The sequence below is a fragment of the Hylobates moloch genome, unplaced genomic scaffold, assembly GCF_009828535.3.
Source record: "Hylobates moloch isolate HMO894 unplaced genomic scaffold, HMol_V3 SCAFFOLD_8, whole genome shotgun sequence".
NCBI lineage: Eukaryota > Metazoa > Chordata > Mammalia > Primates > Hylobatidae > Hylobates > Hylobates moloch.
The window spans coordinates 95970751-95993106 of record NW_026652283.1 but is presented as its reverse complement, the minus strand read 5'-3'; the positions used below and the strand labels follow the sequence as shown (position 1 = coordinate 95993106).

Sequence of the window (22356 nt, the reverse complement as noted above, 5' to 3'; positions counted from 1 at the left end):
GTTTTCTGCCTGATCTGTAGGATCTGTACGAAGGTCACACCTTTCAAAGTACCAAAAAAGTAAAAAAACATTTTAAATGGGAATAAACTATTTCTTTCCCCATCTTACTACCTTGAAATCTCGAATTACCAATCTAAAACATAAGAATACATTATTTATATCCACAAATATAATTTAATAAACATTAACAGAAATTCCTGGACAAAAAGATTTGAGGTTTGAATTTTTCTTTATATTTTTATTCAATTAATATAGTTTCATGTATTCAAAATTTAAAAACAGGAATTGGCTGCAAATGGACATGAGGGATCTTCTTGAAATAATGGAACTCAAACTGGATTTTGACAATGGCTGCCAAACTCTGTAAATTTGCTAAAATACCATTATACACTTACAATGGGAGGACTTTATGGTATGTACATTATGCCTGAAGAAAGCTCTTTTTAAAAATAATACATACTTCATGTATTTCTAGCAATATACAAAAAGAACCCTAAAAGAGTCATAGTTCTTTTTACTTTTTTGAGACTGTCCTTTTTTGTTGCCCAGGCTGGAGTGCAGTGGCACAATCACAGCTCACTGTAGCCTCTGCCTCCCAGGCTCAAGCAATCCTCCCACCTCAGCCTCCTAAGTAGCTGGGACTACGGTGGGGGCACACACCACCATGCCTGGCTAATTTTTATTATTATTATTTATTATTATTATTATTATTTGTAGAGACAGGGTTTCACCATGTTGCCCAAGCTGTCTGAAACTCCTGGGCTCACGTGGTCTGCCCAGTTAGGCCTCCCAAAGTGCTGGGATTACAGGCATGAGTCATCACGCCCAGTTAAGCATTATAGTTTTTGATCCAGTAATCCTACTACTAGGAATTTATCCTAAGGAATAAAAGCGATCTGTATATGCCCCTCCCCCACAAAAAATTTTAAATAATATAAAACATACTATATGAAAAGCTAATATAAACAATGAAGTGTGATGTTTCCTTACACAAATCCCCAGCCACATTCCATCCAGTGTTCTGCATTTTTGCTACACAGAACTTATCAGTAGACATCTGCACAGTGCACATCTGTAGTGAGTGCTCAATTACTGATTAAAGCCAGACATGGATCAGGAATATCATTACTGAGAACTTTGCTTCCCCAAACAAGGGGTTTGTATGTATAGAAACCCAGAATTTTCCATTACATAAAAGAAGTTGGAACTAAAATTATAGTAAGAATATAGAAATGATCTAGAGCAGGGGTCACCAAACCACAGCCCATATGGGCCAATTCCTGCCCTCCACTTGTTTTTTTTTTTTTTTTTTTTTTTAAATAAAGTTTTACTGGAACAGCTTTATCTACAATTTACATATTGTCTATGGTTATTTTAGCACTACAGTCACAGAGTTGAATGTGAGAGACCCTACGTATGGTCTAAAGAGATGGAAATATTTACTACCTGACCTTTTACAGAAAGAGTTTGCTGATTATGGGAAAATATCCAATATTTCCCCATATCCCTCCACAAACACTCAAGTTTGAGGATATATCTTCCAAAATATTACAATCTTGGCCATATCTAAGTGATGTATAAGCTCTTGATGATACATGGAGATCTCCTTTAAATTTTTATCCTTTAAGAATTTGTATACTTAATCTCAAAATTCAGAGCTTTTGAAGTCAAAATGATACCAAATAGAAAAGTTCACAAGAGTGATGCTATCCTTCCAATTTTTCAGTAAAATTCAAACCACAAAACATTTTTCAGAGCTCTACCTATTATTAGGGCAAATAACTGCATCTCTGAATGCCATTAACACATCTTTTTTTTTTTTTAAGTTCTGAGTGTGTTCCCTTTGTTCTACTTCAGAGTATAGAAAAAAGGAAATATTACCATATATCCATACTATAAATGAGAAAATATATGCCTTTTAAAATGCTTGCTTTTTTAAGGGCCATCTTTAGAGGTGAGAAGAGGGAGAGGCCAAGATTATCTCTGTCCTAATCCAGCACTATACCGTACAATTAAACGCTCAGGATAAGAAGCCCTCCCAAGATAACGTACTGTGTAGTATTATTTACAATGACATAAAAACACAGCACCAGACTCGCCACACACAAAGTGCACAGTGCTGGCCGAACACTTGTCAGTGACAAGTCCACACACTTAGGACTATTACATGCATGCACTGTTGCACGTGTTATGCTTTAAGAGTTTTCCCCATACCTAGTCAGGAAAATTGAAAAAAAAAAAGGAAAGAAAAACCCTCCTGCTTTTTTATTAAGCTGCCAGTGTTATATTCATCATTTCAGTAAATCTGACACACACACAAAAAAAAGCCAGAAAGATCTCAATGCATTCAAGCTAGTTTTTCCACTTGTTAGATATTTCCGGCATGAAAGGCCACATGAAAAAGAGACCCATAGTGTGGCTGCAATAACTGAGAAAGAATGCCAGTTTCCTCTTCTCCCAAGGACTTGACCCTAGAGCTGCCACCTCTCGTTGCTGTTGAGGCTCCCACATGAGCAACTTGGCATTCCTAACACAGCAAGAGTTCTCCAAAGCCTGCTCAATCAAGTCCTTCCCATTTCTGTCTGACAGTCTCAGAAGTGACAGAATCAAGATGCCCTCAATACCTACCATAGGGTGCCCCACTGCCATTCTCGCTTGCACTGCTTGCAGCTTGCTGCTGCCCTTGCAGCACTGTGCTGCTTGGCTGCTCCCGGCAGACATAGATGGTTAAACGGGGCCTAACCGACCTGCAATCAGAAGATGCCACTGATGAGCCTGGGAGAGAAAGCTGCCTTACACATGTACAAATATGACAACTACAGGAATCTAAGTTCTATTTCCTTATGAGAACTTTATGTTATTTCGTTATACAAAATAATTTACTAATAAAAATATAAAAACCACACACCTCACACCAACTATCACAGGTGGTCTAATATGATGATCCAGACTCTAAACCATTGAGATGGTCTGTCAGATGCTGGTAAATTTAAGTTTCAAGATTAAGTCAGCAAATTAAAAATCAGTAAGATTCAATTTTAATGGAATTCTCACACCACAAGTATAGAAAGAGCAATCATAGTAAATGGTTCTTACAAGCCAGCACAATTTACAGTTTCTGTCATTTTAATTCACAATTAGTTTACATTTTTAATAACTGTTTAGTAATAGTCATGACCTTGAAAACCATAGATTCTGTATAGCTCACCTAAATTAGAAGTTTTGTTTTCTTGGCAACAAACCCAGTCGTCTTCAAGAAATCAGTACTGCCCATGTGCATTTCTACCAGTCTTACAGTCTACCTCTGCCCTCATCAGTGCCTGCATCATATCTGGGCCTGCCCTGAAGGTGTACACAAAACAGTCTTCTTGTGAGCACAATGCTGCCAATGCTCGACGGCGCACACAGGCACACACGCCAACCTAGCGTGGAAACACATTCTGCCCAAATTCCCCACGCGAAGAAAGGTACATTCTTATTTCAAGCAAAACAGTTCACAGTATTTTACCTTGACTTCAGTGAATTATAGAGCCGAATTCCATCGGCTGCACCACAAATTTGAACTAAATCCTCCTTTGTCAGTTTTAATAAGTCGGCACCTAGAGAAGAGCAAAAATATTTTTCTCAAATAAATGGAAAAAGAACAGAACTGCTTTACAGGCATCTGTCTTCATGCAGTCCAATGTCCTTCAAAATAACCACAGATATCCTGAATACTCACATATACATGAACAATACAAGAAGACAAACAGACACCTGTCCTTCAGAGCCAAGGAAAATGCTGGCTTTTCCATGTCCTGCATCAAGAAGAAGCTGAGAAGTCCAGAGGCTGATGAATCAAATCAATGAGAGCAGGGCCTAAAGAACTCTTCCCAATATAGGATTTCACTCATCTACCTTATTTAGTGACTGGGTTGTGGCTATGTGAAGAAACATGATTCTGACCCACCCCACAGAAACAAACCCTGAGATCACCCAGGCCAGTCAATCTTTAATTTTACAAAAAAGGAAATGGAAGTCCAGTTTGTGGGACTTGCCTAAAGTCTGTAAGAGTTGGTAGCCGAACTAGGACTGGGCCTCTTTATACTGAAACATGCAATGTAAAGTCAAACATTCTATAACATAAACAACTCTGTCACAGCAGCCAATTTTAACAGAAGAATGGCAGAGAATCACACATTATACCGTAAGATTTCCCCCAAGCACATCCTACTTAACGATGTCATTTACAAGTGTAAATGTCTCTCTATACAGGTTTCCTATAGCACCACCTAGAGAAGCAGTGTTTGACACTTTTAAAAATTCTATCTGAACACTCCCTTCACTTACCATAGAAGAAAAAACACTTACATGTAAGTATATAAAAGCCATACCTGAGTACATACACACCATGAACTACTACTCAGTATTTCAAGCATAAATGATATGGCATCTAGGATTTGCTTTGAAATACAACAGAAGGCAGGAGAGGAAATAGTGGAGAGCAAGACTGACCAAATGCTGGTAGTTTTTGAAGCTAGGAGATGGCTGCATGGGAGGTCATCATATTCTCTCTACTTTTTAATGTCTGAATGTATCCATAATCTTTTGTTTTATTCTCTAACAGCCAGGATACAGTTTATTGGGGGAATTAAGATGAACTTTGGGATGAAGGCTTGACTTCGATATGATAAATAGCCACTTACATATGTAAGAAGATAATGGAGTCATCTTTCTATTTTTTAAAGGCTCAAATGCGATAGCATACTAAATTTCTAGTCTGTAAAACAAAGATCAGAGAAGCACATCTCCCATGAGACATGAGCATTAATAGAGTCATTTTATAGAGTCAGGTAAGCAGAGAGGCTCTCTTTCATCTCTCTACCAGGGCTTACTACATGCACCTCACAGTTGGGACCAGAGAGTACTGTGTATGTGTGTGCACACCCTTAACCCATACAGAGAACTGCAATGTACAACCCTTCCTGAAATGTGAATGCCCACAAGGATCAGAGCAAGAAGACTCACTGTCCTCCTCACCATGCTACTGTCAGTGCTGTGATTCAGGAGATGTGCCCAAAGGGTACCATGGCTAGCTCCTCACCCACTTTCTTGGAAGAAGCCCCCAGGATAAGGAAAAGGCAGAAGGCCACGCCATGTGATCACTGCTCACAGCGAAAGGGATTAAAACTCACCAGATAGAAACATGGATCTGCCTGATGTAACAGGATAGTAACGTGGGGCCTCCTTCAGTTCCAAATGTCAGCGCTTTTTCTATGTGCTACGCTGTTCATCTGCCTTCCATACAACAGTGCAAGACAAACCCCAGCTCCCCGACCCTGAAATTTTACAATTTCTAGTTTTTCACACATAAAAGGCTTTACTTAATCATATAAAAATGTAGTCCCCAGCTAGCAAATGACTTCCATCTGGAACTTTAAAGAGACAAAGAACTACACGGGGAATACCTACTCATTGCACAAACATTACAATACGTGGCATAGTAAGAAACCATGTTCTTTGCAAAATCAAGCTTTTCTTCAGGCTGAGTGTGTGCACACACAAGTTCTGTCCTCTTAAAGGGATTCACAAAGTTGTGTTTTAATGGCCCTACTGCACTGCAAGTGAAGGAAAGCTAACTACCACTTTACTGTGATCCAGCACTTTTCAGGATGTTTGGCCAGGACATGTTACTAGGTGGTCATGTTGGAAAAGAGTCCCAGAGCCAAATATATTTGGGAAATGCTACCTCTGCCCCACCTGTCATTATCTATTGCTGTCCCTCTAAACGGGTTTCCTATCACTACCTGGAGAAGCAGTGCTTGATACCTTTTAAAATTCCTTAACATTCCCTTAGCTTACTGTGCAAGAAAAAAAACTTATATACATAAGTATATAAAAACTATAATTGAGTACACTCAGACTATGAAACACTACTTAGCAATAAAAAGGATTGAACTACTGATAAACACAACAACTTAGGTGGCCATTATGCTAGTGAAAAAAAGCCAATCTCAAAAGGCTATATACTATATGATTGCATTTATATAACATTCTCAAAATAACAAAATTATAGACAGAATATAAAGTGGTTGCCAAGGATTAGGGATGGTGGGGGAAGGGTGTGGGTGTGACTCTAAAGGGGTAGCAGGAGGGAGATCCTTGTAGTGATGGCATAATTCTGTATCTTAATTGTGGTGGTGATGGTTACAAATATCTATACCATAACATACATTGTGCCAATGTCAGTTTCCTGGTTTTGCTATTGTACTATAATTATGTGAGAAACAGAGTGAAAAGTACACCGAAACATCACTGTACTAGCTCTGTAACTTACTGTAAAATGAAAATTATTTCAAAATAAAATGAAAAAAATCATGTAAAACTATATAGACATACACACAAATGAGGACACGTAAGTCTGGTAAAACTATTGACTGAACCAATGTCAACTGCCTGGCTTTAATAGTATATAATAAAAATACAAGATATTCCTATTGGGGGATAGATATAAAGAACTTCTCTGTACATTTTTCTTTGCAACTTCCTATCTATAGTTATTTCAAAATTTTAAAAATATAAAGTTAATAAAAGCACAGAAACAAAAACAAAACATTCTCATGCACAGATACACACACACATACACATACCTGAAAAATTAGAGAACAGTCTTGTGTAGGAAGAGAATCTGTTTTTGAGCAGCCATTGCTGTGTTTCCTGGATCGTAGCTGAAGGCTGAATTTGCTATTAACAATGAAAATGAACATAAATAAAAGGAACCATTCAAACTTAGAACATTTAAACAAAACACAGAAAGCTTCGGAGTTTGAAAAGAGCATGAGTCTGACTCCAGCAACCCAAATAATGATGCAGGCCCTTGTCAGAATCTTAAACATGATACACAATGGGATGCTATTCAGCCATAAAAAAAGAGAAAAATCATGCTGCTGCTAATGAAATCATCTTTTGCAGCAACATGGACAACCTGAACATTTCATTGTCTTAAGTGAAATAAGCCAGGCACAGAAAGACTTATATTCTCACTTATATGTGGGAGCTAAAAAAATTTGAACACATGAAGGTAGAGTGGAAAAATAGGTAACAGAGACTGGGAAGAATGGATGAGGGATAAGAGAGAGGATGAGAAGAACTGGATTAAAGGGTACAAACAAACATACAATAAAATAGAAGGAGTAAATTCAGTATTTGATAGCAGAGTAGGATGACTATACCTAAAAAAATGTATTCTAGTCAGGTGATGGACACCCTAAATATCCTGACTTGATTACCACACATTATATATATGTAATAAAACTTCTCACCTACTCCATACGTTTGCACAAAAAACAAAACTTTAAAATGCAGGACCCTGAAAGCATCAGATAGTTTTAGTAAAAAGATACTTACTTCACCAGAGGCCTGTGAAGCTCCATCTCCCTGATGATTTGGGGAAGAAGAATTGCTGGGGAGAAAGGAGAAAGAAGGAAATGATGATTTTTATAATACATATATGTTTTAATCAAGGCATTAAAAGCTGTTGCATTGTAACTATGCAAATTTCAAGTAAGGCAACAGTGGGAGACAGCTATGAAAGTCTGCAACAATGCAAGCGCAACAGCTTAGGGTGTGGACGTGATGATGAAATGAAGACACAGAAGACTGTGTCTTAATTTGTGCCTTCTTCATCTGTACTAGTAAGAAATTCAAGTTTTGTGAAACAAAAGGGCTTGCCCAATTATCTTCAGGGATGCCAAGGAAAATGAAAGATACACATTAATTTTTAAAAGGGGAAAAAATATGAAACATCAAATTAGATAAATAGTTGAAAATAATTGCAAAAAAAATGAGCTACAAGAAATAGTATAATGATCCTAAGCAAAAATATAAAATGATACTCCTTTAAGTAATACATATATCCAAGATTGATGAGGGTGAATTTCAAGAGAACAAAAGAGATTAACTTGTACCACTATCCTTGTGCTTCTAAGTAAAATGAAATGAAAAACAGCTCCACAGGGAATAGGGCTACCTTCTGGCTCTTGAGCACCGACTCCTTTCTTAGCCCCCGTGCCTCAATGGATTAGGTTTATTATCTTGATTATTTATATCCTTTCTACCCATAAGAACTTAAGCTCCTTCAGACGGGGGTCTGTCTCTTCGGTCACTAATGTATCGGAACACTTAGAACAGTGCTGGGAACACAATGAGTTCTCCAGTCTACTAGTGAGTACATAAACTTACAGCTCACCTTTAAAGCCATAATCATTTTCTAAGATTATTCAGACCGGACTGACTAGGACACTATTCTAAGCCCTCAGACATGGTAACCTACTGGTCCTCTGGTCACTCCTCTAATTTTCTAAGTCCAAGGGTATTTTTCTACTCTTAAAGCATAATAGCCTACATGACAACAAGCTGCCTTCTCAGTGTATCCATCTCCTCGGGGGAAAGCACATGTTTGCTTGCTTTCTCATCAGACCTTGTCAGCATGACCGGAGAACCTTTTCCTTTGTGGTCTTAGCTTTCAATTTTCCTCCCCAACAAGAAACTTCCTAAAAATAGGGAACTTCTGATGTGAACTACTCTGCATTAGTTCTGCAGCAAAGCCCTGGAATGGAAAGCCTCCATGGGGTACCGCTGTACCTTCAAGATGCCCAAAATATAGTCTCCTGCTCCCACCCTGAGCTCACTCTAGACTCTTGCCAGTCAAGGCTGGATAACAGAATAAAGAGTCCACCATTTCCATTTCTAAAACCACAGCAAATCTGTAGAAACCGAAAGGTCTTCCTTTAAAGATTCAATTAAAAAAATAGCGTATCTATTGGGAGAGAAAAGAAATACTGCAGAAAATAACCCATTTGATATAAGCATTACAGACAAGTGAATGAACTTAGTAATAAATTCACTTTGTCCCTCTCTCTTTACCTATAGACACTGTTAATGTTGTCTTTAATCTTACAAAGAATATATCTTGGCTATATCTTGAAAATGGCCCCTTGTCTACAATTACCATAGTTGTGACTATGTAAGGTACAAGGGGCTCGGAGTAAAAAAGGCTGGTAGGTGAAGAAAAGACAATGATTGTCCTCTGCCACCGAGATACAGGATACTTCCCCTTACTGTCTCCTTCAGGTACAATACAAACAAAAGGCTGCTGTATATGGAGAGATGGGAAAATAAAGGCACATGAGCATTAGTTAGCTGCAGGCACACGATCACGCAAACTAGATACCTGTCTGGGACACTGCAAGTGCTCTGCTGTGGGGAGGTGAAAGTGGGCGCTGGGGAAGGGCTGTTATTCACATAGGCTGTGGGGGCATCGGGCCATGGAGAACACTAAGGACAGAAACAGAAATAAATTAATGATATGCTTTTAAAATATGTGGAAGAAATATTTTTGTAATTCACTCACTAGCCAAATGCAAGATTATAAAATGAGAGACAGCTGACATTTATCAAGCAACCTCACAGACACATGTCAAATTTACTTCTGTGTGGCAAAGAAAAGTTTTACCTGCTGTGTGCGTCTAGACACTGATTAATCTTAGAGAAGACCTAAAGTGATGACAGCAGCAAAAGTTTATAAAGGCATTTAAAATATATGCTTAAGTATAATCGCTTTGAAGAGCTTTCTCCTCCCTCTTTACCAGTATCCTCTTTATCAGTTTCCCAACAGGCACCTATCAAGATTTAAGAATGGCGAAGACAAGAAAGGATTTATAAGCAACATCTGACATCACATGGTGACCTGCAACATGGCTCTGACCTAGCTAGTGCCCCTTTTGCACTCCTCCCTAATGAGCAGCCTCACCAGTACCCATTTGCTTCTTTGATACCTCTAAAGATTAATAATCCTCAAGACAGACCAGACAGGCCCAGCATCAAAATACATCAACTGTGTACAGTACTACATCTATCTATCTATCTATCTATCTATCTATCTATCTATCTATCTATCTATCTATCTATCTATTTTCTGGAAGGGTTATGGTGAACTTTAATATTTTTCAGCTCCAGGCAAAATTCTGACCAGAAACAGAACAAAGACATGGAGATACACTATTACAATTAGGAGGTTGAAAAAGTCAAAGTCAAAAGCATGCTAAACATGCCAGAGTAATCTCAAATACAAGTCTTCAGACTTGAGATACAGACATCACATGATGTGATTTCACTCTACAGGTATTCTTTCTAAAAACCAATGGATCTGAGGACTCAGTTTTAAGGGCCCCCTTTCATAATCATCCTTCTCTCATTTTACACAAGAAAGGCATCACATCTAATTATAGCCCTGGGGTTTAAGACTCTCCCAGGCTGGACATGGTGACTCATGCCCCTAATCCCGGCGCTTTGGGAGGCCAAGGTGGGAGCCCAGGATAGCCCAGGATAGCTTGAGCCCAGGAGTTCAAGACCAGCCTGGGCAACACAGTGAGACCCTGTTTCTACCAAAAAATAAAATAAATATAATCAGGCTGGGCGTGGTGGCTCATGCCTGTAATCCCAGCACTCTGGGAGGCTGAGGCGGGTGGATCACGATTACAAAAACTTAGCTGAGTGTAGTGGCGTGTGCCTGTAATCCCAGCCACTCAGGAGGCTGAGGCAGGAGAATCACTTGAACCTGGGAGGCGGAGGTTGCAGTGAACCAAGATCATGCCATTGTACTTTAGCCTGGGCGACAGAGGGAGATTCCATCTCAAAAAAAATGAAAATAGATAAATAAATAAATATAATGAAGAAAGACTCTCCCCAAAGCCAAGCTAAAGATACTAGGATTAAAAAAAAAAAAATAGCCAGGTGTGGTGCACACCTGTAGTCACGGCTACTTGGGAATCTGAGACAGGAGAATTGCTTGAATCTGGGAAGGGGAGGCTGCAGTGAGCCATGACTACACCACTGCACTCCAGCTTGGGTAACAGAGTGAGACCCCCATCTTGAAAAAAAGGAAAGAAAAAGTACATAACTCTAATGACTAAGTTTTTCTATAAGTCAGGTGATTTTCAATTATTTGCTATCAAAATAATTCAGGAGGACCTATTGTCAACTGACATATATTGAAATAATCTAGTAGATCACACAAAAATGTCCCTGGGATTTTTGACAGATGATTCAAAAGGACTTCCAGGACCTGAATGACACCGCTGAAAGAAAAATTAAAACAAAATTTCTCATATCTATAAAATTCTAGAAGTTATATTCTATCCTGTCTCATCATTCAAGATGCATTTCCAATAATATTTCTATTTTTACATTTAATAAATTTTCATCAAAATCTGTAAGATTTGTTGTTTTGATAAATTGGTACTAATAAGTTTTAAATATCTTGACTGAGGTAAGAGGCTATGGTCACAGCAAATTTTAAAACTTAAATTTCAATTTATGTAAATTTGTTGTAAGGTAATTTTTTTAGGGTGATCATTTAAAAATTTCAGTTTCATCATTTGAAGCCTCAGGAAGAAAAAATAAAAATAAATAAGAAAAAATTTTTAAAAGATTTTCAGGCATAAAACTATGTCATATTAGGATACAATTTAAGGGGAGTGAAATAGAAACATGAGACCAAGAGGAAGAACATAGTAAAATTTTGGATTTAATGAATTTTTTGAATGAACAATAGCAGTGGTCAAACTGCCATGGCATTTAGATTCCATAGGATGCACTTCAAGAGTAATGTCACAGTTTTATCTTAAACTGTAAATGCAAATCACCACCACGCCAGAACATTGCCTCCTTTGCAGCTATTTAAATTTATGATGAAAAAACTTTATGATGAAAACTTTCAGATGTCAATCTGGAAAGGTGCAAGTATATCCTTTTTCAAAATTCTTTTGAGGCCAGGCATGGTGGCTCATGCCTACAATCCCAGCACTTTCGGAGGCCAAGGTGGGAGGATCATTCTGAGGCCAGGAGTTGGAGATCAGCCTGAGGAACACAGCGAGAACCTGTCTCAAGTGTCTTGGATCACTTGAGCCAAGGAATTTGAGGTTGCAATGAACTTTGATCACACTACTGCACTCCAGGCCCAGGTGACTGGGCAAGACACTGTCTCTAAAAAAATTTAAAAATTATTTTGAGTAGGTAAGTGTCAAGACCACTGGTGTAATGGAGCTAAGAAACTGTGAAGCACACTGAGGGCAGAAATTAAGTTTCACCAATGGTTACAGGGGCTTAAAACGCTTGTCTGACATCCATCAAAAGCAATGGATACATGGAAAATAATCTCAACTACCCAATTATGTATCCCCTTGAAAATAACAAAAATGATTGCAGACTTATTACTTCTATTATCAGTCAGCTTTCAAAAAAGAAATCTAATTTAGCTGGAGAGCTTTGAATAAACTTATTGCATGGCATAACAACTTTGCTATAAATTACATTTTACACAACAATGCCCATTCTTTTAAAATTAGGGCCTTTTAAGCCAGCTGTGATGGCACACACACACCTGTGGTCCAACTACTCAGAAGTCTGAGGCAGGAGGACTGCTTGAGGAGTTTGAGGTCAGCCTTGGCAACACAGTGAAAGCCCATCTCAAAAAAAAATAAACAACTAAAAAACTAGACCCTTGTTTTTCTTTCCACCTTACAAAGTATCACCTCCTCAGTTTACACTGTTTGATGAACCCAAGATCCTGTGAGCTGACTAGCAAATCTAATCATGGGTATCACACACTGTCACCTCACCTCTACTATCTGAAAGATTTTCCTGCTACAACATCCCCCTGCACATACAAAATATAACACTACATAACATACACGGTATAAATAATGTAAACCATTTAATATTAAAAGTATCAAGTCTCTCTAAACTTTTGGTAATTATTGCCAGCCATTTGAAGAAATGAAGCCATCAAAAAGCTTCAAGTTAGTATGGCAGAGTAATGTAGAAACACCAAGTTTACCAAAACTCCATAAATACCCATTTTGCTTTTAGATATTTAGATTCTTCTAACATTCGAAAAGCAAGCAATGGTGCAGTGCCTATGCTCCTGAATTCATAACGGCGCTAGCAATGCCTGGCCTGGGCTCATAGTTATGGTTTCGGTACACTGTGAACATAGTCCCTCCCCAGGTAAAGAATGATCACCCATTTTAGGCCGTAGAAATTGGCAGTCATCATTTGAGCCAATCATATACAGCTCAGAGATGAAGACCAACAGACACATAAGAGTTTTGTTGTACGGCATCTCCTGGTAACCAACAGTAGTGACTATTCAGTGTGGGACCATTTCATTCGGCATCTTTTCGACTCTAACAGTAAGTCTGGATATCCCTTTTTACTGAAAGCCAATTGTAACTAGCTAAAAACTCTATGAAATGTTGGCCTTCCTTGGTAAGAATTTGAAAAAACATATGAAATTTTGCAAACTTTGTTTTTTAAGGGATCAATCTGTACCCTGCTTTTTTAAAAACAGGTTTTCAAGATGAGCTGTAACCACCCCTAGAAGCATCTGAACAAAATCAAATACAGCCAGGGCAGTAAGCAATACATGAGGAAGATGTGAAATCCCAGGCCAGTGAACTGCTGACGTTTTGCATACTTTAGACTTGAGTTAAGAATCATTAAGAATTTACCAACAGTTTTCCCATCTTCAGATTACCTCTGGGCTATAATGAATTTCTTTTATTTAGGAATTACCAGAACCCACTTCTTTATTAGTTAAATGGTTTATAACAGGAGAGGAAAAGTGAGTTGCCAGAATCCCCCCCAAAGAAGTTTACTAAGAACCATTGGTGGGTCTTCAGCTGAGAAATCAGAAGAGGATAAAAACAAAATTGCTGGGGCAGGTGTTTTAGGAAAGAATATACAGCTGTTTTAACAATCTTTGATTCGAATTTATTAAAAAAAAAAAAAAAAAAAGCCCAGTTAAAGAAAATGTAACGTGTGCTTCCAGTGGCACTAGGATGAGTACAATTTCAGTTTCATTGCATAGAGAAGCATTAAAACATTTTTATCCGATACTATAATTGGAAATGAGTTTCTTGTGATAGTGCTTGTGACAGTAACATTCAAAGTCTACATTTAACCACAGTAATTGTGATATGTGTAAGAATGAAAAATCCTCTGGTACTTTAATAGTGCAAAGACTGCAACAGTGAATACAGCAGTCACGAATACATATGATGACAATTATTTTAAATGATTCTTTAATGTTCTGTGTTTATATTTACTGAAGGTATGTAGCTGATCTAAGTTTGCAAAGCAGGATCATCCTTTGTGGACTAATAGATGAAGAGTCATGTCATAAAATAAAGATTTGCTATACTTAACTGGACAAAGCACATATTCAACCAGATGCCCCCTGACTGCATACTGTGGGGGACTCAGGTCTAGGTGTAGCAAGGTACACTACTTTGGCCTGAAGCATTAATTCACAATGCAACTGCCAAGAAGAAATATGAATCCCATCAGAGTTTTTTTTTTTTCTACCAGTGCTGCCAAACAGGCTCTTAGAAGCATAGACAGACACACATTTTTATGCTACATGCAGAAAAATGTGGCAAAGAACTGCACGTGTTAATGTCAAGCTTGCTGCCATTATCTAACTGTCCACAAAATTTTCTTATCAAGTATACACATGAGAAAGCAAGACCCTTTTCAGTTACACAAAAATAATAGCTAATTTGCTAAAGAAAGTATTTTCAATTAATTTCAGTGCTCTTGAAGGAGGTGTGTGTGTGAAGGAGAGAGAGGGAGGGAAGGAGGAAGGGAAGGAGTCAGGGAGGGAATACATATCTCTGAGTGTCTTTTTTTTCCCTCCAAAACCACCCAATATGGTCAACATTGTTTTTTGCTTTGTTTTAAAGTGTTAGATTTAGGAAATTTTCCTCAGTGAGGAACAAACAGAAGCAGGAAGTCTAAACAAAAGCAAATTAAATCAAGACATGGACATCAAAAACAATTTTGGCTTTACTTTGCGGTGGAAGTTGGTCCTATATCTAACACTGCACAAGGTTTCTTGCACAATGAAAAGAGAAGCAGAAGTCCCTTACACTGCCTCGCTTTGCCAGAGAATCACCGTAGTCTGCTGGCAAAGTCCGCTTGCTGGACTTTTTCTGCTCATGTTCAACTGCATCTTCAATTATAGGCTCAAGCCTCATCTGGACAAACACCAAAGATTGGGATCAATGTCTTTTCATTATACAAAGAAAGATCTAACACCCTGTTTCATGTCTCTTCAGTCCAATTAAACAAATGCATGACTAACAGGATTCAAAGTTAAAAAAAATGCAAAACCCCAGCAGTGACAAAAATTGGACTTTCTAGGCCCCAACTTAAGTCTCTTGCCAACTTCAAAGTTTTTAAGGTCTGTTTCTAAGACCTCATTGGGATTTCAGCATCTTCATTTAAGATCCCACCCAGGAAACAGTCTATCAAAATCCCCAAATTTAAATATTTTCCCCAGAAATTTCACAGAGAATAACATGTCAAACTGCCACCCAATCTTCCCCAACCCTTTTGTAGCAAAACTCATCTTAGAAATAGACTAATATGCAACCTTTGCTTCTCTTCCAAAACCAAATGCTGTACTACATTACCTCTGTGAGGATTGTGGTATCATAGGATGGCTGATACTTTTCTTTTTCATGAGCTGTTCTCTTCTCCATCTTCTCTCGGTCAGTTTTTTGTTTCCTGTCTGCACCTTTAGGCTTAAAAACAAAGTATACTATTTCATCCATCAGGCTGCAGACACACAGCTTTACAGGCAAAACTGAGCCTTAACTACAGAAAACCCGGGTTCTCTGTCTTACCTTAAAAACTTTGATTTGGCAGCTAGCTGAGTGTAGATGATCTGTGTATTCTCCATTTTCATTCTGCTTAAAGGTGTCAACCTGGATCCTAAAGGGCACTCCCTTTTCACCTCCGTGCTTCCGTGGAGTAAATTCTGTGCTGATGCAGTGTACCTATAAAACGATTCAGGCTGAAATGGATTCAAAGACCTTCCACTGGTTATTTTTCGATTTTGTTCCCTCTTGAGTGACCTGACACCACTATAAATTCAAGATCCTTTAAAATGAACTCATCACACATATTAGCAAAATTATCTATGAACCTAATTGTTTTTAAGATATGGCTTCCCTCTTACAAATCCAACTGAGCCTCTCCAGACTTTCTGAGCTCTTGTGCATCACAACGCCTCTCCTCTAATGCAGGACTTGGCTCCAATCAAGGGTACAACACTACAGTAGCTTCCTATATATACTGCCCACCTCCACCTTGGACTGTCTGCTAATCTCAGACCCAGGGTACTAAGCCCTGTTCAATCCACAGCAATCTTCACCTCATTGTTTAGAGCTTCTGTTGTTTGCCCTCTGCTGCCATTACCCCTGCTCTACCCAGCCAACCATCTTACTGCTGTTCCTACAGACACCAATTTGTGATACTTTGCCTGGGGAAATTTTACAGTCCAGAAAGCCCACTACCCATCTTATTCTGTATCCATCTAAATTCTCTGGTCAACTCTTCAAAGTCCATTCAGGATCCAGAGGGCAATACTCATCTTCCACCACTCCTGCCCTGTCTCCTAATACTCACCCTGGAAGACAGCCTTAGGGTTTCACACAGAGTTAACAGCAAGACCTTGGTCATTTCTGACTGCTGCACATCCCTTCTTCTAATGACTCACTATTAAAACTGATCTCTGCAGTATGACAACACAACCTGAGATGTAAAGCCAGGTCTTGTATCACTTTGATTTACTACATAACTAGTTGCCTTATAGACAAACACCAGCAGTATGAGTTTGCATCAATATTTGACGGATATAAACCATGCCCCCAGGGATTAACTGATGGAGAATAATACTGTTAGAATACCAAAATGCAAAATACAAATGATTTTTTACAGTTCATGCAAAGCATAGCTTATGAAGGCTGGTCAGCAAGTAAGTGGTTTTCCTTTTCTATATATTACCTACCTGGTAGTTTAAATTCCACCACATACAAATTTGAACATTCTGGGTATTAGAATTACTATTTTTTTTTAAACATAGAATAACGATATTATAGTTACTTTTTAAAACTCATCTCTTAGAGACATGATATTTACAGATGAAATGGTATGTCTGAAACTTGCTTTAAAGTACTCTAACAGGCTGGGCACGGTGGCTCACACCTGTAATCCCAGCACTTTAGGAGGACAACGCAGGTGGATCACTTGAGGTCAGGAGCTCAAGACCAGTCTGGCCAACATGGTGAAACCCCCATCTCTACTAAAAATACAAAAATCAGCCAGGCACTGTGGTGCACACCTGTAATCCCAGCTACTTGGGAGGCTGAGAGATGAGAAGAGCTTGAATCTGGGAGGCGGAGATTGCAGTGAGCCGAGATCATGCCACTGCATTCCAGCCTGGGTGACAGAATGAAACTCCATCTCAAAAAAAAAAAAAAAAAAAAAGTGCTCCAACAATAACTAAAAGGGGGCGGAAACTACTAAAAACTGCTAAAGCCAGGTGATGGTTACATGGACAATTAATCATCATTATTATCCTATTTATAGAGGTTTGAATTTTTCAGTATTAGAATGTTTTTAAAATAATGCTATAAGGAATTTTAAAATCTCAATCTTTTTTCAATTGTATCCTTTTAAATAGCAGCTTTTGTTCAAGAGAAATACATCTCATGAAAAACAGACATTTTCATTATTGGGACTACTAGCGGTAAAAATAACATTTGAATAATGCTTTACATATCATAGAATGTCTTCATATATGTTAGTTTAAAATAGGATGAACTTACTAGATTAAACCTAACTATGTATATAGAAAGACACTGCAACATAGTTTATAAATAGACATTTAAAGGAAATGATACTGTATCAAAAATTCAAACCTACCATGACCTAAATAACTAGGTTAGTAAGCTTCTAATAATGTAAAAATCCAAACCTGAATGAAAGCAGAGGTGCGTTTTGCTGGGTCCCACAGAAATTCAACCGCATTTAACTGGCTTGGATTCGTCCTTGTGTCAATTATTCCCACAGACATTGGAATATCTGTTTTAAAAAGATAAAACTCATCCACTTTAAATAACTTAAAAACTTACAACTTAACTATATTATGTTCTAATGAAATAATTGTAACTGCTCTGAACTCTGTCCTTCAGTGGTCTCCATGATCAACTTCTTCAACATCGAAACCCACCCTAAACGAGTATCACAGTTTCCCCTACCATGGTTTGTATTTCGTTTTTTTTAAGAATATGATAAGGCTGAGCGTGGTGGCTCACACCTGTAATCCTAGCACTTTGGGAGGCCAAGGCAGGCGGACAACCTGAGGTCAGGAGTTTGAGACCAGCCTGGCCAACATGGTGAAACCCCATCTCTACTAAAAATACAAAAATTAGCCAGATGCAGTGGCGCATGCCTGTAGTCCCAGCTACTCAAAAGGCTGAGGCACAAGAATCGCCTGAACCTGGGAGGTGGAGGTTGCAGTGAGCCAAGATCACGCCACTGCACTCCAGCCTGGGTGACAGAGCGAAACTCCGTCTCAAAAAAAAAAAAAGATAGATGGTTTACAATTCAATGGTTTCAAAATCATAAAATATTCTGGGTTCACATTAGTTTAGCACCAAAAAGCTACTTGACGTTTTAACTATAAAACAACTCTCTTGGTTCTTTATAATACAAGGATGGGAAAAAAAATAAAAAGAAAAAAATGTATACATACATACATATATATGTATGTGTGTGTGTATGTATATATAGAAAACAACTCTCAAGACACAAGATCCTAGACAGGCATGGTGGCGTGCGTCTGCAATCCCAGCTACTTGGGAGGCTAAGGCAGGAAAATCGCTTGAAGACGGGAGGTAGAAGTTGCAGTGAGCCAAGATTGTGCCACTGTACTTTATTCTGGGCGAGAGAGCAAGGCTCTGTCTCCAAAAAAAAAAAAAGACACAAAATCCACAAACACCAAAACTTTCCCCAAACAAGTAATTCATGATGCCAACACATTACTGGGCATAGCTAAACAATGCCCTCATCTCCATGGTCTTTTGATCACTGCCTGTACCTAAATCAAGAAGTCTGTCTCCTGGGCGATTCCACTTCCATCCTTCAAGTTGCTGATGCTCTGTGTATTGTAGCCGTCTGTCATGGAATACAACCCTTATGATGCTCTGTGGAATAAGTGGGGAAAATGAGTACTTTTAAACTGCTCCAGCTAAAATGCAGGACCATTTCTACTTCTTATGTGTTAACCTGTAGCAGTAGAACATATACAACTAGATTCTGTTTTAAACATTCTGTAAGTGAACTATTTTGCCCTTGGATACTTGGATTACGGTACAATTATTTGGTGCAAAGAATTATAACTCAAAAATTAAAATTGTAAATAAAATGGTAACTTAGGTATTGATTTTATAAAATAATTTGTTATTGCAATTCAAAATTAAGGTTCTTCCCACTAAAATTAATGAGCAAGAATTACATTCCTATAAAGAAAATACCAGATGCACAAAGGAGTTATTAAAAATGAAAAGATGGAGACAGAGAAACCCAGGCACAATGGTAAAACTTTGTTAATTTAAAATAACAGTTAACAATTGAGTTTTTTTGGCCGGGCGTGGTGGCTCATGCCTGTAATCCCAGCACTTTGGGAGGATGAGGTGGGCGGATCACGAGGTCAGGAGACTGGGACCATCCTGGCTAACATGGTGAAACCCCGTCTCTACTAAAAATACAAAAAATTAGCCAGGCATGGTGGTGGGTGCCTGTAGTACCAGCTACTTGGGAGGCTGAGGCAGAAGAATAGTGTGAACCCGGGAGGCAGAGCTTGCAGTGAGGCGAGTTCGCACCACTGCACTCCAGCCTGGCTGACAGAGTGAGACTCCATCTCAAAAAAAATTGAGTTTTTAAAAAAAAAGAACTGGCAAAAAACAAAAATCCAAAACACTGCCCACTGCCTTGAGAAAAAGAACTTAGGCCAGGTGTGGTGGGGCTCATGCCTGTAATCCCAGCAGCCAATTAAAAGTAGCAATGTTTTTCTTTGAGATAAGTTAAAAAAAGAGTACCATGTGGGAGAAATTTATAGGGCTCAGTGGCTGCTTTATTCCCATCTTCCTCACCTGCACCCACACCTGCAGGGCCTGTCCAAGCAATTACCCAGCACCCACTTCACACCATCACCTGACCATAGCAAAGCTCTCATAGTGATGGTTCATAGGCTAGTGGTGGCCCCTAAGACACCAATGCCAGTGGTTCACATTTGCTAGCCAGCTCGTCTCCAGAAAAAAGTACAGCACAGTAAGAACCATACTAAATACACATATTCAGATGAAAACAGTATTAGAATACAGGTATTAGACTTCAGAGCTTTACTAAGCCCCATTCTAGAAGGTCAGACTAAAATACTAAAGAAGATAAAAGGAGGACCAAAGTTAGGAAATTACAAGATATATAAGAAAAATTCTAGCATTATATAGCTCTTTTAGAATTTGTCTAGCAGGTTTTCCAGCTTCTACCAGAAAACCCTACCCAAAAAAGAACGGAAAGGAAAACAGAAAGGAATGAAAAGGAAGGGAGGAAGAGAAAGAAAAAGAAAGAAAGAGAGGGAGGAGGGCGGGAGAGAGGAAAGGAACTTCTTACACGAATCAGGGAGAAAGTCTCATTATCTGAAAGTTTTCCTTAAAAGGAGATTGACTACATTTTCAGAACTAGCAACATGTGATGGGGCCCTAACATAAGACTAAAAGAAAAAAACAGAACAAAAAAAGATGAAAACAGAACAATCAGAGAAAGCACATTGCTAAATATGTTCAGCACATTCAAGAAGTTCCAAAGCACCTTCGCAAACCTATCACTTGATCCCCAAGGTTCCCCCCCAAATTTAAGTAGTATAGTCGAAGATCCTAGGGCCAGTAAATAAAACTCTAGAAATCTGAAGCATATTTTAGCGATTCTCTAGATTAAAAAAGGATGTAATTTCCAAGAAATTCATCCTGCAGTCTTTGGTAGTAGCAGACAGTAGCTCTTAATCCCAGTTATACAGAATATAACTGGATGCCTGGCGCATCCACCAAAAATCACACAGCTGGCTTATCAAACAGAAGATGAAGCCAATGTAAAATGCTTTAAAAATTAACCCTTTTCAATCAGTGGGCTAAATATTTAGATACTGATGCCTTCAGAATAAGTAACCTTGTCTAGGTGGAATATACTAGTGTTATGTCAGCAAAACATTCACTGTGCATTTATAAGTTAATGGTTTTGCTACTAACAGTAGTTCATTATGTCATAATGAGGTGTCATTTTTCCCTTAATTTATTTGCTTGCATTAATTTTGTACATTAAATGTTTTTACATGTTTTAATTTGGAAGTAAATACAAGGAAGTTGAACTTAAAGCAGTCATACAACTTTACCCTGCTATCCCACATTAATCTGACAGGTATTTTAACCAGCTTGCCAAAATATTTTAAACATTAGGTATCACCTATCAGACTAATTATTTCTAAATCCTACCACCTATTCAGGGAACTGCCCTGGAAAGCCAGCTTGTCTCCACTGATAAATGACAAAGACAATTGCTTCAGAATTGACTTTCTTCAATGCCTTGATGGACCCTGAATTTTGGCATTTGGACTGGATGTCAAAGTTTGTTATATTTTCCTCAGAACACTGAATGGTCATGAATGAAGAACTGAGTTAAAATTACAAATTAGTAAATTCTATAATCCAGCATACATAAAAAAAGCACAAGAGGGAATAGATGAAACAAGACTGGCAAATTGTGGAGAATGTTGAAGTTGGCAGGAGAATTTATGAGAACTCATGATATATACCAGATATATTTATTATATACCACCATATGATGGATGTATGTGGATTCATTGTACCATCTCTTTACTTCTGGGTATGTTCAAATTTTACCATAATAAAAGGTTAAAAAAATTGTTCTAACATTTTTGGATCCAGTTTTAAAGACCTCAATATAGGGCCCATCAAATCCTACTAAAGTTTATTATGGAGTTTACAATTAAAACCATTTTCCAACCCTTTTACACTGATACATTAACAAAAAAAATACAGAACAAAGACAGACAAAAATAGAACAATCAGAGAAAGCACAATGCTGAATATGTTCTGCAGATTCAAGAAGTTCCAAAGCACCTTTGGTAACCTATCATTTGATCCCTAAGTAACCTTCCAGGTGCCCTCCAGGTACTGGGCAGCTGGCTTTCCCAGACATGCCAAATTAGTTAACACACCAAATTTAGATTGCCTGAATCCAATTCCCACCACAAGGCTGCCCTTCCCATGCTTACCCACTAAAAAGGCAGATCCACAGAGGGCAGAGTCTTTCCAATAGAATGCCCCTCCACACTGAGGGCCCAGCAGCACCTGGGCCCTGACATGCCACTCTGTGGGAAGATGGAAGGAT

At 38.4% G+C, this 22356-nt stretch overlaps 2 protein-coding genes and 1 non-coding gene across 7 annotated transcripts in view; 2 read left to right on the top strand and 1 right to left on the bottom strand.

Annotated features, from left to right (window-relative positions):
• FBXL2 (F-box and leucine rich repeat protein 2) overlaps positions 1-9913 on the top strand; it is a 124286-nt gene extending 114373 nt beyond the window's left edge. Inside the window, exon 16 of the mRNA XM_058442042.1 lies at positions 9645-9913. The gene's annotated coding sequence lies outside the window, so the exon portion shown is untranslated. The remainder of the gene's footprint in view (positions 1-9644) is intronic.
• UBP1 (upstream binding protein 1) overlaps positions 1-22356 on the bottom strand; it is a 52275-nt gene that overhangs the window by 5160 nt on the left and 24759 nt on the right. Inside the window, exons 4-15 of one of the 5 annotated variants that reach the window (XR_009214400.1) lie at positions 18989-19094; positions 17864-17970; positions 15729-15881; positions 15516-15626; positions 14970-15077; positions 9212-9315; positions 7387-7441; positions 6630-6723; positions 3509-3599; positions 3209-3342; positions 2909-2980; positions 2637-2747 (exon numbers count right to left, since the gene is read on the bottom strand). Coding sequence is in view for 3 of the 5 variants with exons in the window: in XM_032162191.1 (XP_032018082.1) it covers positions 2629-2747; positions 3509-3599; positions 6630-6723; positions 7387-7441; positions 9212-9315; positions 14970-15077; positions 15516-15626; positions 15729-15881; positions 17864-17970; positions 18989-19094 (1048 nt within the window). In the remaining 2 variants the exon portion in view is untranslated. The other 4 variants (XR_009214401.1, XM_032162191.1, XM_058442040.1 and 1 more) reach the window with 4 other exon arrangements.
• Positions 20389-20450, top strand: LOC116473977 (U7 small nuclear RNA). Its single transcript, XR_004249526.1, has one exon. It is a non-coding gene; the product is annotated as a U7 small nuclear RNA (small nuclear RNA).